We start from the raw sequence: 14,932 nt of genomic DNA on the forward strand, positions 1-14,932 counted from the left end.
CTCTCACTTGTGTCTATTGATTTATGCATTCACAAGATGCATGTGTTACTAATTTTTCTAGTAGCATGCTAGATGTTTGAGGGTTTATCCATCCATTTTCTGTGTTTTCTGTTGATTGCCTCTTCATCCTTTGGGATCTTGTATAGTCCCAGTCAAGTCTCAGCCCATAAGGCAAGTAGTTCAGCTACACCTTCTGCAATTCTTTCCCTTCATGCTGAGCACATATTATTCAAATGCTTTAAATTAGTCTTTTCCCTAACCCTGCCACTTTGTGACCCTGCCTCTAATTCATTCATTCTTTTCTTAGTTTCCTATCACTTCAGTGAGTACCCAGTCATTACAATATTTTCCTTTTGATGACAAAGGATGGAGGCTCTAAAGAATCTCTGCCTGACCATCTCCCTCTGTTTATCATTTGGCGTTGTATTATTTTTACTCCCTTTCTTGATTCTTCTATGAACACTTAGAAATTATTTCTTGATTCCATTCACATTTTTATGGACCCAGATTCTACAGCATATTTTTCAGGATATGCAAAGCTCAGGCTTTCCTGTTTATCAGTTCCTGCTATCTTGCTTAATGCCCTTTCTCGTTTCTCCTTCACTGGCTTTGTTTTCTTGTCTACTGCTGATTTTCTCCCCATGAGATGCTTTCCACCAAGTTTGAATTTTCAGTAGTTCTGGAGGCCATTCCAGAGGCAGGTCTGCATAAATAATGGGTCAGGAGAGATGGAGAGGGGCTGCTCAGTCCCCTGGTCAGGCATGCACATAATCAGCACGCCTGCCTGCACATCTCTGGGCCATGCTGATGGTTCCAGTCTCTTCACTGGGAGCTCTGTGCCAGCCTATAACTGCAGAGTAAAAGGCAATGAGCAAACAAGGGAGTGCAGGAAACTGTGACCCTGAATTAATTAGATCGTGCCTCTTAGTCCTGGCAACGTGACTGAAGTTACACAGCTCTGTGCCTCCTTCACTGACCCAGCTCTAGCCTGCAAGTCTTCAGATATCTCTTCTGTGGACATGCTATTCCTCATCTCCCCTTCTTTCATGCTCCTGAGACTTCAGTCAGAGCAGGGAATTATGCTCAGAGCTTGCTGCAAATGCTGTCAGATCATTTGCTACAGCTGCAGCCAGTCACAAAGGACCTAAAAACCAGGGATTACCTCTTGTTCGTTTGTTTTCTAAATCTGTCTTTTTAATCTCCATTTCTGTGACACTGATGATCTCATTTTCCCTGTTGAAAATATCATCTACTCCTGTAATTAGGAGATTGCTGGTTCTGATATAACATCCAATTTCTCAGTATCTCAGAATTATGAGTTCTGAAGTAAGCTTCATGAAGAGATCTTAAGTCATTTGATGAAATGGTGGGTGACCTTAATTAAGTGTTAATTTAATAATAATCCAAACAGACATATTGTAGATTGCAACAGTTAGGAATAAGCTGCTTTCATAACCACAAGGTTCCTATATCTGTGATCTGAGCCTCTTTCTGACAACATCTCCTGCACCCTGTGCCTCCCTCATGGACACTTGCACTGTCTGTTCTCCCTGCTAATCTGCACTCAGTTGATCTCTGTCCTAGAAATAGCTCACTTGAGGCTCTGGTTTTTTCTTACCTGCTGGTCTTTAGCAAAATCCCATGAGGCTCTCACCTGCTTTTCTGCTTTGCTAAGAGCATCCTTTGCATCGTGTTGTACACCCTCAGCCTTTACTGCCTGTCTCCCCTCTGAATGTGCTGCTGTGGGGACATGAGAGAGGAGGAGGAGCACATCCAAACACCTCATCCTGACTTGGTATTTCCCAGAGATGTTTCACCTGAGAGCAGCTAGTTAGAAATGACCCTGTTACAGCATCCTTCTGATCACTCCTGATCATCTGTCCTGGTTCTGCTCAGTGATACAAGCAGGGGTGCAGCCAGAGAGGGTTTGTACCTCTGATCATTCAGAGGCTGTTGAATCCATTCTCTCTGCAGTGTAGCTACAGGTGCTGTGTGAAGTTGAAGGAGGCAGGACTGATAACATAGATGGTGGCAGAAGGGGATGTTATGGTGATATTAGCACTGAGCCCAGTAATTTCATAATAAGGAGTGGTGAAATTACTGGGGAAATCTGGGCTTGGAACTGGCGTCAGGGTACTCATGGTCATGATGTTAATCTGCAGTGGAACCACAGGACCAGCCATGTTGGAAAAGGCATTTGTCTGTCATAACATAGCATTACCAAACCCTAAAGGAGTTGGGAATTGAACCCTAAAACATCTAAAAACTCCCAGTTCATGGCCTGTGCTCTTGTTCTCCCATCCAGGGATTTAATTTTATACAATTAATTGTGCCATTTGCATACCTTTTTTTTTTTTTTTCATAAGATATAACTATCCAGTTTAAAATTGCTGCTGTTTGATGTAACCTTAATCGCCCTTCAGCTGGTCTCCTGTATACTCTTATCTCATATTATTGCCTCTCATTAATCTTTGTTAGCAGGAGAGCTTTTGTTTCTCCTTCTTCCATAATTTTTTCACTCTGCATCAATTTCTGCACCCTCCTCAGATTTTCCTTCTCAGAGCATAGCAGCAGTGAGGGGCAGGACAAGGAGAAGCACAGAGTGCCACAGAGCTGGCAGCTGCAGCCAAGTGCTCAGTTCTGTCCCTGGGATGTCCTCAGCTGCCTCTGCTGCTGGCTTTAGCACTGTGTTGGTGCTGCAGGAGGCCCTCAGTTCTCCAGAGCAGGTACCTGAGGGCATGGGAAGCACATGGAGCAGGAGACAGGCAGCATTCCAAGGCTGGCTCTTCCTGGCTGGACAGGCAGGGTCTGGCTTGCTTGTAGGAGCACATCTGTCCAACACCTCTGCAGGTGCCCTTGGGAGCATGGCAGTGTTTGTACCAGAGTCCTGGTGCACTTCTGCTCTGCCTGAAATCTCTCTTATGCATAAATAACAGGTCATCTGTCATGTCAGTGTATGGCCTCTCTAGCTGGCACGTCCATAACCTTTCCCAGCTCCAATGGCAGTAGCCTTCTTTTTTCATATGCTCCTGCCTTTCTTTGCTGTTCTTTGGCTGACTGATGGATTCATCCTGGAATAATGAGTCTGATTTCCCACTCCTCTCACATTTTCTGCCATAAAAAGTGACAGTTACTGCTGTCAAATCAGCATTGCCGTGTTTATGGTCAATCCATAGTTGTTTTGCATAAACTAATGCGACTGTGCAAGATGTGAAGCAGCAGGGAATCACACCCTTCCTCCACAGCACTTATTTTTTCCTCATTATTTTACTTCTGCAAAGCCTCCTGTGTCTGCATGTGCCAGGCAAGGCTGTATAAATAAAAAATCTATATGCAGCATGCGAACACAATCATCTTTCTGAGCAGTGTGGGGTTTGCAAGTGAAAGTCAGGATGTGGCCCACTGTGAATAAATAGAGTGCAGTTCCTCAAAACCAGCCTGTGGTGGGTAAGCAGTGCTCTCCCTCTCTGTTTGTAGTTCAGAGATGCTGGCCAAGGAGGTCTGTGTAACCAAGCCATCATGCTGATCACCGATGGAGCCGTGGAGGATTATGAAGCTGTCTTTGAAAAATACAACTGGCCCGATCGGAAGGTTTGGCTGGGAAGTGAGAAGTGGAAAGGGAGGGGAAAGGGGCTGTTCTGCTGTGCTGGGAGGGGGAGAGCATGAGCCAGGATATCAGGCAAAGCTGAGCATTCACATATTCCAGTACCTGAGTACCCATGGGCACCTGACTGTAAATGCAAACAAAGCAGCCAGGCAGGAGCTTGCTGTGGGGATTTCTGAGGTGAGAGGGTTATAAATGCAGATCCTCTAGGTCAGGAAAGCTTTTCTTTTTCATACACTTTGTTTTCTAAAGGTGTGGGCAATCTATATGTTCTCCTGGTGAGATTATAAAGACTGAGTTGAGTATTTCAAAATTAAAAACTAACTTATGCTAAGAGTTTTAATCCCATGTAGGACTGTTTATAACTGGTCGTGTTCAGAAAAGGTTTGGCTATTCCAAGTTCTTATGGTGGTATGGGGAATGATCCAAACAGCCCTTCTAGGTGCCTTCCAGCCCTGTTTACTCTGATGTCTGTGATTACAGGCTTGCACTAGCAGAGCTGGCTGTGAAAATGTAATAGACCACTGCTCATCCTAAACCCTCCTGATTTATTTGTTTACCTCATCCCAGCTAGCAGCAATGCACAAAGGGAGAGAAGCAGCCTACTGAGAGACCAGAGCAGGGGGCTGTTGAAACAGTTTATTTCAGGATTGGCTCTTTTGTTGGTGGTCAAATGCAAGAGAAATGGTAAAGCTCTCTCTAAATGATTCATGTGGCCCGCTGTTCCCCTGGGTAAAGGATTCCTGGGAGCTATAAACCACTCTGCATGTGGTTGCCAAGTGCCTGGCAGAGCTGCTGTTATAAAATCAAACAGAATTTGCACTTTTGCTTTGTTATTCAGATGATGATCCTGGGTGCTACTTGGCTTTCTGGGCTTATTGTAATTGGAAATTAAGTTCCAGGCCACAAAACAGGAAACAAATGGTGCGAGAGGCTCCTGTCTCTGTGTAAAAGCAGAACTATTTCTCTCACCACGTTCACACCAGTCGACAAGGGGATGCCAAACTTCAGCCTTTTGGATTTGGTAGCACATTGCAGCCTCATTCTCCTGTCTTTGCATGCTCCTAGGTGCGGGTGTTCACGTACCTCATAGGACGGGAGGTCACTTTTGCCCCGAACGTGAAATGGATCGCCTGCAACAACAAAGGTGCTGTGTGGGAATGCTGCCCAGCCTCCCTGTACCCCTCCAGGGCTCACCCACCACTGCTGGGGCCCACAAGCCCCTGCTTGGAAGACAAGCTAAGGAAAAAGCAGCCCCTGCTGGCCCATGTGAAGTGTGCCTGTGTCCAACTAACACAAGTGCTCCGTGCTGAGCCACCGCATTTTCCTGTCACCCTGCCAAGGGACACTATGACCAAGATTCATGCTGGCTGTAGTCCACCTAAGTCCCCTGTGCTTATTGTGTCCTAGTTGCTGGCTTTTGACAATCTGTCCAAAGCTCTGTTAGAGAGCCTGACATCTTTTGGCTGAGACATAAAACAAACATTGCTGCTTTAAAGGTTTTACAGCAATTTTCACAAGGTCTGCAGGTTAACCCCTGTATTCTGGCCAAATTCTTTGTGTGTAAGTGATTTCCACTGAGGTACCAAAATAGCTTGTTAATCCCACCCCAAACCCACTATTCTCTCTATCTGGCATGAAATTAAATGAATGAGAAAATCCATCCACAGTAGGTGAGTCACCTCTGTGCATTTGGGGCCAGTTAAAAAGTCAAGTTAGTACTGTCAGAGTCTGCAAGAGTAAAGGAAGAAAGGGAAAAACGCCATCCACGTTTGAGCATGACCTGGCCTCTGGAGACAGTGATGCTGGTTGCATCAGTGTCCTGTATAAACAGGGAAAGGAAGGCAAAACTGAAGCTGGGTGTCAGGTACAAACTTTTCCAGCCTGAGCAGTGGTTCCAGCAGAGCATGAAATGCATGGGAACATTTGCTGCTGAAAACAGTTGACAGGAGAGCTGCTGGCCTGTAGAATGTCTGTGAGCTGGGGATGCTCAAGACTCAAGCATTCATCTAATAAGCACTATGAATTACATATAATATTTTTATGTTTTGTTAGTTAAGCAAACCCCTGGGTTTTAAATTCTGTATTCAGCCAGGAGATCAGTGACAGAGACTTCATGGTACTGTTGGTTCACTGTAAAATGTCAGAATGCATTCTTCTGAATAACCAGGTAACAAAATTGTGCTCTGTGCACTTGCATTCTCACTTAGCAGATCTGAGCTGTGCAGAGGGCTCCCTGATTTTGGTTCTTCTGTTTCAATGCATTGTGTAACTCTTTTGGTCTTTGTTTTAAAGCACACTAAATCTGTTTGCACATCACAAAACTTATCAGAACATGAGCCCTTTCACATGGCAATGTTTTCCTGGTGTTTGGGAAGTTTTCCATCTGACATATTCTATCCTGTACCAAGTGCAACCAATGCCTGTGGTAAGAAGCAGGACACAAGAATCCTTATGACATTACTGTGTTAGCACTTCTGACCAGCAGGTACTTCTGTGAGGACCTTTTGGTGACTTGAGAACATCCTTCCCCTGTACTCTTGTTGTAGTTTTAGATGGCTGTGTGTCCGGCTGCAGGGACAAAGCTTTGGAAAGAAGTAACTTGCACTTTTTATTCTGCTTTCAATGTGTAGATGGAAGTAGTTGCCATCCTTGAACATAAAACTAGGCAGACTGAAGAGTGCTGGAAAAAGATCTGGAAAAGGAAGTGGGAATTTTATCTTAATATAAAATAGGGCAGGGCAAGTGGGTAGCCTGGTGAAAAACCTTTGCTTGCATATGTTTGGCCTTCCAGAATAAAGGCACTCTGATCAGTGGAAGGTTTTTCCTGACACCCAGAGCAACATTTTGCATCTGCTTTGCACAAATCTGGTTATATCAAGACTCTCATCTTGCACATTGCTTCAGCATTTTTGGAAGAACAGAACCACTGCTTTGAAACTCTAGATTTCCACAGGTGCTTTTGGATACGAGGCATGTTAAGGCCCATTTTACAAAGAGCAGACTACCCAGCCTTTGACATTCAGTTTTCTAGCTTTGCACTCATTTAGAAGCAAGGGAGATGTGTCAGCAGAGTGACTCACAGCTCTGTTTCTCCATGAAGGCTACTACACTCAGATCTCCACGCTGGCAGATGTCCAGGAGAATGTCATGGAGTACCTGCACGTGCTCAGCCGGCCCATGGTCATCAACCACGACCACGACATCATCTGGACCGAAGCCTACATGGACAGCGCGGTAAGGACCCCCAGCACGGGCCAAACCCCAAAGAAAGCCCTGAAACTTAGGGAAAACAGGCCAGGAGTTGTTTGGTTGGTAGAAATTACTGGGCTCTGGCTCTGCTGAGACAGACAATATTTCTTTTCTGCTTACTCCTGGAGCTGAGGTGTGTGTGCACACTCAGGCACGAATCTGCAGTGACTCAGGTGCCCAGGACTAATCACACAGGCACAACATCACCTAAGATGTGCTTCTGTGCAAGCAGGGTGCCTTCTAAAGGATTTTTCACACAATAGGTCATTCTTGGCTCAGGGTAGGGTCACAGAGACTGATTTCCTCCAGCCCAGTAGCTAACTGCAAAGTGTTTGCTACTCAAAGATAGAGATTTCAACTGAGGCAGCAGGCTCATTCTTTCCTTCCTGAACTAGCAGGACCTAACTCACCACAGTGCCCAGCCCTGTGGGCAAAGGACACACTGCAAAAGACCAGGCAGTCATCACTCCCAATGCCCCCTGCTTTGTCTCAGGCCTGCCCTGTGGGGAGACATTTGGCTCTGTGAGGGTGACGTGGGGTATCTTCTGCTGTATGAGCTGTGCCAAACAGGGGCTGGGACATGGTACTTGAGTGTACTTATCAAAGCCTCCAGAAGTGCTACTAATTAACCAGGAAGTTTATTTTATCAGCAGATTTGCCACCTCTGGTACTGGTGTATAGAGTCATGCTTCCCAAGGCAGTCACAGACATTTGTTTGCTGCACATGTTTTTCTGCATCTTGTTTCTTGCCTCTCGTCTTGCTCTGTCCCAACCTGTCCTGTCTTTGATTCATTCCTCCATTCATGTATTCATTTGTGTGTTCATCCATGTCTTTCACCAGCTGCCACAGTCTGAGGAGGTAACTGCACCCTGTGTTTTGTGCATGTGCTGTGTCCCTTGTGCCAGTCAGTGTGTCAGTGCCAACCTTCACAGCCACAGCTGGCCTGTACATCTGCAGGGGTAGGGGCTGCAGTACTGAGGCTCCTCTTGAACTGGCAAGAAGAGGAGAGGAAATGCTGGATGTACTGGAGAGCTGTGCTGTTGGTTCAGAGTGGGTAGGGCTATCTGTGTTGTGCAGTGGCTTAATTCACCTGATCTCTTTCCACATGTCCAGAGTAGTTTACTTGCTGTGTGTTAGTGTGAGTGTTGCTGTAAATGGGAAGATTGCACACAAAATCATCCAGAGAAGTAGCTCAAGATACCAAGTGCAAATCTTGACCCAGTGATTAGATTGCTGACTTGCTCCTTTATGGCTCTCAGCATGCTCTGTAGTAGGGACTGGAGGTCATTTCTTGCCTTACTACTCACACCAAATGAGAGATGGGAGGAGTGATGTTACTAGCAGTAAAGGATGGGAGTCTTTTGATAGGTGGGTGTGTTTGGGAGACTCCTTTGCACATGACTTGCCTGTTTTACCTCCTCTCATGTGCTTTTAGAGCATCTGTCCTCTGTTGAATTGGGAACACCTCTTATCCCATTACATATGCATGTCCTGTATCCCTCATAGAGATAGCTCACTGTGGTGTATCTGTTTGGATCATTACTTTGTCTCTTTTTCCTGAGCTTAGATGGTTGAGTAACAAGTGTATATAAGTAGGCTTTGTGTGTATTTGTGCCATTTAAATATTTGTCTGTGGTGTTTTTCATTTGTGGTATTCATATGTTTGCAGTATACCTTGTTTGTGATTTTGCTCATATTTGTGTTGCTTTTCTCTGTTCTGTGCTGTTTGTGTTGGTGTTTTTTGCGCTCATTGTATAAGTGCCCATGTCTATACTCACAAAGAGTGGTGGGTACAAATTGTGCCACCACTTCTTCAGGTTCCTGTCTCTTCATTAAAACAACTCTTCAATGCATTTCACTGGCTTTCATCCCATCCTCATCACCCCACAAGAACAAGCATCCATCCACAGTCCTCTTGGACACTGAGTATTTAAAAGTGTTGCCATCTGTTTCCTGAGTGGGAGACAAGGAGGTGGCCAATTGCACATCTGGGGTCCTTGGGAGTTGCATCTCCTTGCACTGGTGCTCCTGGGGTGCTGCACTTGCTGACACAAGTTCTCCTCTTGTTCTTGGCAGCTCTTTGCATCCCAGGCTCAGAGCCTGCTGCTCATGACGACGGTGGCCATGCCAGTGTTCAGCAAGAAGAACGAGACGGTGAGTGAGGCAGAGGCAGCACAGCTTTGTGGGACTCTAAAGCCAAAGGGCCTCTGAACAAACATTCAGCCATCAGGGAAGGCAGCAGAGCTCTGGCAGGGTGGATCATTTATCTGTCAGAATGATAGTCTGTGATTTCTTTAAAACACCCCTTAAATATGACGCTTCTTGTTTTATCCCTTCCATTTTCAAACCAAGCCTAGTTTACAGAGCCTGAAATTTCAGGCTGAAAGAGATCATTACCTTGTCTAGTCTGCATTTTATTGCAGACCTTTACATCTCACACAGATGAGTGAAATATCCTGGTTTTGGCAAAAGCATCATTGAAGAAAGGCATCGAGGCCCAAGCTCTCTCTATTGTGGTTTTTAACTCTCAGTGAAAAACTGGTGTCTAAATTCTGCTTTTAAGTTGTCTGACCTCACCTTCCTGTCATAATGGCTTCCTCAGATTAAAAAGCCTGTACCCTTTAGTAAGTTCTCATGGGAAGCATCTTCTACACTGCCATAAAATCAAACCTGTCTATCTTGATAGGATTAAAAAGGTTGAATTAGTTCGATGATTTGATAAGGGCATTTCCTCTGGGGTTAGAAACCCTTTAGACACTCTTTTCTGTAGCATTTCTAATTTCTCAGCATGCTTTTAAAATGGAGAATGGTACCTTATCAGTGCTGTACAAGGGATGAATTCTTCATCCAGGTCCTACAAGTGACTGTGTGCCTTCTCCACCTGGGGCTGACCATAGCCTGCATTAGCACAGCACTGCAGTGGGAGTCTGGGTGTATTTTTTCCATAATGCTCTCCAGCTGCTTATTTGAAAAACAGATCCCCATGCCATGGAGGGGAGATTTCCTTTTTTCAGGGTTAACAGTTTTGTATTTGGCATTTATTTAGTTGGCCCAATTTATCAACCTATTCCTGTTGTCGGTTTGCATTATTTTCTTGACCTTATTGCTATTTACACATACTGAATGCAGGGATTTGCCCTCAAAACTTGTTTTCAGTGATTTTGTTACTTCCGAATCACAGTAGTGAATACTGATTAGTGTTGTGTAGAAATACTCTTTTCCATGAACACTGGAATAACCACTGTGGAGTTTTTGAAGTATATTAATTGGTTTTGAATAACCACTTTCACACAAGCCTAGAGGGGATGGGTGAAAAACTACTAGGCAGACCATAATGTGTTTTCAGGTATAAAATTATGCAGGTTTTGCTTCTGAAAATGGATTCTCCTTTGTGTTAAAGCGATCCCATGGCATTCTTCTGGGTGTGGTGGGCTCTGATGTACCACTGAGGGAGTTGCTGAAACTTGCTCCACGCTACAAGGTAAGACTGAGATAATGCAGTTGGTTCCTTTGCACAGCAGAGTCACTACTCACACTTCCATGGGCATGACTGAAAAATCGCTTCTGCTGCTCTGTAGGAAAAACTGTGAGCCTGAGGGAAGAGTTGGATGTAGTGGTGTGTGGTTTCCATACAGCACATATGAAATAATTTACTACTACAAGCTTTTAGGCTGCTTCAGCAACACAAGGACTGGGTGATCCAGTAGGTTGGCAAAAGGTCATGGAACCTTTGCATCCTGATGGTCACCAGCCTAAATCTCTCAGAGATGACAGCCTGTATTAGAAGAATTGAAGTTTTATATCCAGTTCCCAGTGGACAAGAGCTGCCATGCCAGCTGGCAAAAAATGTATTCTTTTCACTGTCAATATTCTTAGCTGAAAAACTGAGGGCTGAATGGATTGTGGAGAGCCAACTCTCCTGTCATGCCTAGAGGTTCCTTTCTCCAGATCAGCATGATGGTTTCTTGGCAGGACAGTGTACAGAAAGTTGGCTTTCACTCATTTTATGCTGTACCTGGATAGAGTATTTGCTCTCCAGAATTGTTAGTCAAAAAAACTTTCCATTAGCTCTGTGTTCAATGTATCTTAAAAAAAAATGTTCATCCATAGGAAATTCCCCCAGAGATGCACTGTTTGGTTTGGTTTCTGCTGTAAATTTCAGGCAGTGACCCTTTGTTCAGTTAGGAGACAACAAGCACATCCAAGGACCACCCTGAAATCTGGCAAGTTGAGCCAACATTTCAAGTTTTTGTTTTCTCTTCAATAACTATCAGACAACTACTACCAGTGAGGCAGTTGTCCAAAATCTGATTGCTGAAGACTCACAGGACTGAAAGTGCTGTCAGAAGCTGTGAATTTCTGTGGTGCTTCCAGACATGGATGCAGGGCAGACCATTAACAGGCAGCTGTAGGAAATGATCCTGCAGACAACCCTGGAACTGAGTGTGTCAGGGTGCCTGCACTCAGCATGCAAAGCTGCCTGCTTTGGGTCAATTTTTATATGATTTCTATATAGGAATAATGCCTTTTTATCTCCCCCCATGTCACTCAAAGGACAGATATACAATAATTTTTTTTTTATTCTGGGCTAAGGAGGGTCACTGTTCTTTCCTCTAAGCAGTGCCAGGAAAGGAGGGGAAAAATTTTGATTTCTTTATATCAGCAGCAGGACATATCTTCTCAGAAACTCCTCCAACTCCTGACCAGTTTGGAAATCTAGGGTCCTCAACTTGAATTCCCTAGTACATGGGCTCCAAAAGGATCAGTTCCAGCATTCCAGACCTCTGGAGCTTATATATTAATGATTGGGCTTTTACTGGGCTGGGAAATTTCAGCTTTAATGGGCCAAAAAAGAAATTTGCTGATCCAGTGTCTTGGTTTCATTTTTGCCACACTGAGTTAAGCCAAGTGTGGTTTTCAAGAAACTGCTTCACATAGAGATGGTCCAAGGTTTTGGTCTGGGATGTGTGAAATACAGAATTGATTCCCTGAATACACAGACAGACTGTAAATTAGTTACCTCCTCAATTCCCTACGTTATCCCTCCAGGATTGTCTCTGTAGGAATAGAGTTGGAACTTTTTTAAGATAGAAACTTTATTCATTGCTGTTTTTCTTGAGACATCTAATGTTTTGGCAAGCACAGGCTATCCGCAGAATTTTAGCAACTCAGGATGTAGTTGGAATTTGCATTATATATGGGCTTGAGCTGACTAACTGCTCTCTTGGAAATCTCTCACAGATCAGGTCAGCCGGTGTCTGCTCTTGATAGATTATGCTATTCCTGAAAAATCGTTTTAAAACTAAAATATTCCCTATCACTGCCCATTTCCTGTGCATCTCTGCTGTGGAGGGCTCAGTCTGCCTCTGGGTGCTGATTGTCCATGCTGACAATCAGACTGTAGGAGGACATATTTTTCTGAATGTGTACACAGACCAACTTCCTGCACATCCTTTTGTGCACAGACAGAGCAGACAAATACCTGCTTTGGGATGGATTCCATTTTCTGCTGGTCAATACCTTTAAAAGGAAAATATTTCTCAATATTGGTGGTGCCTGGGTGTGATCAGCACTGAGTATTGTCATGCCTCTTTCTGCAGCTGGGTGTCCATGGCTACGCCTTCCTCAACACCAACAACGGCTACATCCTCTCACACCCCGACCTCCGTCCTTTGGTACGTGCAGCTGTGCATCTGAGACCCTGTGCTGGCTTGAACATGGGCACTTTCTGTGCTGCTTCTGATTCCTTTGGGGGTTTTGGGCTGTGAAGGCCACCAGCTCTGACATGCAGGCACCCAGGAGCAGGAGGGCCAGCTGGCCTCATTGCTGAGATGCCCAGCACGGGAGGATTTTACATTTCAGACACGTTTCTGGTCTGCCCAAACCCACCTGCTCACATCTATAAGCATTAGTGTGGTCACCACAAGAGAAAGCTGCTCTGAAGCCCCATGGTGGCCCTGTCTTCACAAAGGCAGCTTTGGCCAGGGTCACCACAGGCACATGAAACCATATGTCCCTACATTATCCAAACCATTTATCATCAATACACTTTTAATTAACCTTCCTCTATATTTCCTAGTATCAAAAACAATAATCAACTGCCATCATCATTTCATAACCACCCCAAAACAAACTAACCCTAGAACTAACCCCCCCCCCCAAAAAAAAAAAACAAAACAAAAAACAAACAAAAATATAAATCGTGATCATAAATCATCAACCAATCATCCACCAAATTTTACGTTCTTGTAAAGGTAAAGTGTGTGAAGAGAAGGGACACGCCGCGTTTCCAGGGCGGGGCAAAGCACAGCCCTTGCTGCTTTATCCCTGCAGCGTCAATTGGCCTCTCCCAGTCCGATTCACGCCTTCTCCCTCACCCGGAGATTAGGGGAATAGCCCTCTTGCGTCAATTAGTTGTAGGTGAAAAGTCTCCCGTGAGTGCAGTTAAACCTGACTCCCATCAGAAAAGATCTCCTGCTGGTATTATAATGTTAATGGGATTATACTCTTAGCTGCAGGGAAAAAAACTGATTTCCTGCAGGCAGGGGTGTTGCACTGATCTGTTTAGGGGAAGGAGGCCACAGCCTTTGCCTGTAAGTTTAGCTGTGTTCCTGTCTGTCCCACTGGGACTGCCCTAGTGCCTCACTGCCAGTGTAAAGAAATCTGTGACATGGGACCAAGAAATTCTGCCTACTGCACAAATTCTGCCTGCCTAGTCAGAGAATAAATGAGACACCCCTATTTTTCAAATTACACACCAATTCTTAAAGGATTGGTTTAGGAATTGATGTAGCTACTTACTTGAATATTTTTCTTTTTCCTTTTTTTTTTTAAATTCCAGTATAAAGAAGGAAAGAAACTGAAGCCTAAGCCGAACTACAACAGCGTAGATCTTTCAGAAGTGGAGTGGGAAGACCAGGATGAAATAGTGAGTGTCAGAAAGTGGATTTAGCCTCTTGTAGCACCTTCTTTCTACTGCTTTGTGTACCTGTATGGAAGGTGAGGGGGGCACTCCTGCTGTTTCTCTGTGCCTGACTGGCTCTGACTGACAGAGATGGGTGGTTTACAGGAGGACAAAAGATGAAGCTCCCCTGCCAAGTGCTTGCCTTCCTTCCCAGTATGAGTTTTCCTTCTTATGGAACAAAGAAGAAGTGCTGGGAGGAGGAAGGAAGCACTTTGGAGGATGCTCCAGGGAGCCAGTCTGTGTGTACAAAGCCTAATGCTGCCTTAATACAAAGCCAGAGTAGTTTAGGAGTGTGGCAGTGCCCTGTGATGTCACCCACACGTGCAGTGTGTGAGATAAAGCTGAAGCCACTCCACTAATGAGATCAGGAACAAGGAGTACATTCATCAGGGGACTAAAGCTTGCAGTCACTATTAGTAATAAATACAGAGGAGAAACAAATTCCAGAAACCACCTTACTGCACAGGTGTGGAGTTACGGAAAGCAGTAACTGACCAGAGAGAAAAGATGAAAAGAAAAGCCAAACTCTTTTCTACTGTCTTTTGAGCAAAATTATTAACAAGTGGTAAAGAAGAAACAGTGTACACCTGTAAGAGCTGCACACTGCTGCTTTGCACACCTAGGACCTCAGATAAAATGAGCATATAGAGAGGTTCCTCTGTGACTGGTTTTATTTTACTCAGAACTAGGAGGAAACGGATACCTAAATGACTAAGATAAGAACTGAATGTGGAGTAAGATAGAATTAGCTGTGATGCTTCTGGATTACAGGGGAGACTGCTGAGATAAACGGATCTGATGCTTACAGATATCCACTTAAACAGGCAGGACAAACACAGCAGCAAGGGGATCAAAGTAGCTACTGCCACTAGTGTAGGCCAAGTATAAAGGCAGCATCAAAGGAGTTTGGGAGGGGGAAGAGTGGCAAATTGAGAAAGGGAACACAGCAGAACTATGTAATGTGGAAAGCAAGACAAAAATAAGAGGTCTTACATGCAGTGGAACCACCAAGATACAAGTTGCCAGCAGCTTTGTTGTAGGTTCACTGATCTCCTAGAGGACTTTACTCCCATTGCAGTTTTCTCTCTAACTGGAACCACTTTTAGAGCTA

General features: G+C 44.6%; 1 protein-coding gene across 1 annotated transcript in view; it reads left to right on the forward strand.

The window, feature by feature from the left end:
• Positions 1-14,932, forward strand: part of CACNA2D4 (calcium voltage-gated channel auxiliary subunit alpha2delta 4) — a 119,521-nt gene that overhangs the window by 22,537 nt on the left and 82,052 nt on the right. The window contains exons 11-18 of the mRNA XM_063153863.1: positions 3,478-3,591; positions 4,673-4,751; positions 6,708-6,841; positions 7,698-7,715; positions 8,934-9,011; positions 10,258-10,338; positions 12,458-12,532; positions 13,699-13,785. Of these exons, the coding sequence (XP_063009933.1) occupies positions 3,478-3,591; positions 4,673-4,751; positions 6,708-6,841; positions 7,698-7,715; positions 8,934-9,011; positions 10,258-10,338; positions 12,458-12,532; positions 13,699-13,785 (666 nt within the window). The remainder of the gene's footprint in view (positions 1-3,477; positions 3,592-4,672; positions 4,752-6,707; positions 6,842-7,697; positions 7,716-8,933; positions 9,012-10,257; positions 10,339-12,457; positions 12,533-13,698; positions 13,786-14,932) is intronic.

Source organism: Melospiza melodia, chromosome 4 (genome assembly GCF_035770615.1).
Source record: "Melospiza melodia melodia isolate bMelMel2 chromosome 4, bMelMel2.pri, whole genome shotgun sequence".
NCBI lineage: Eukaryota > Metazoa > Chordata > Aves > Passeriformes > Passerellidae > Melospiza > Melospiza melodia.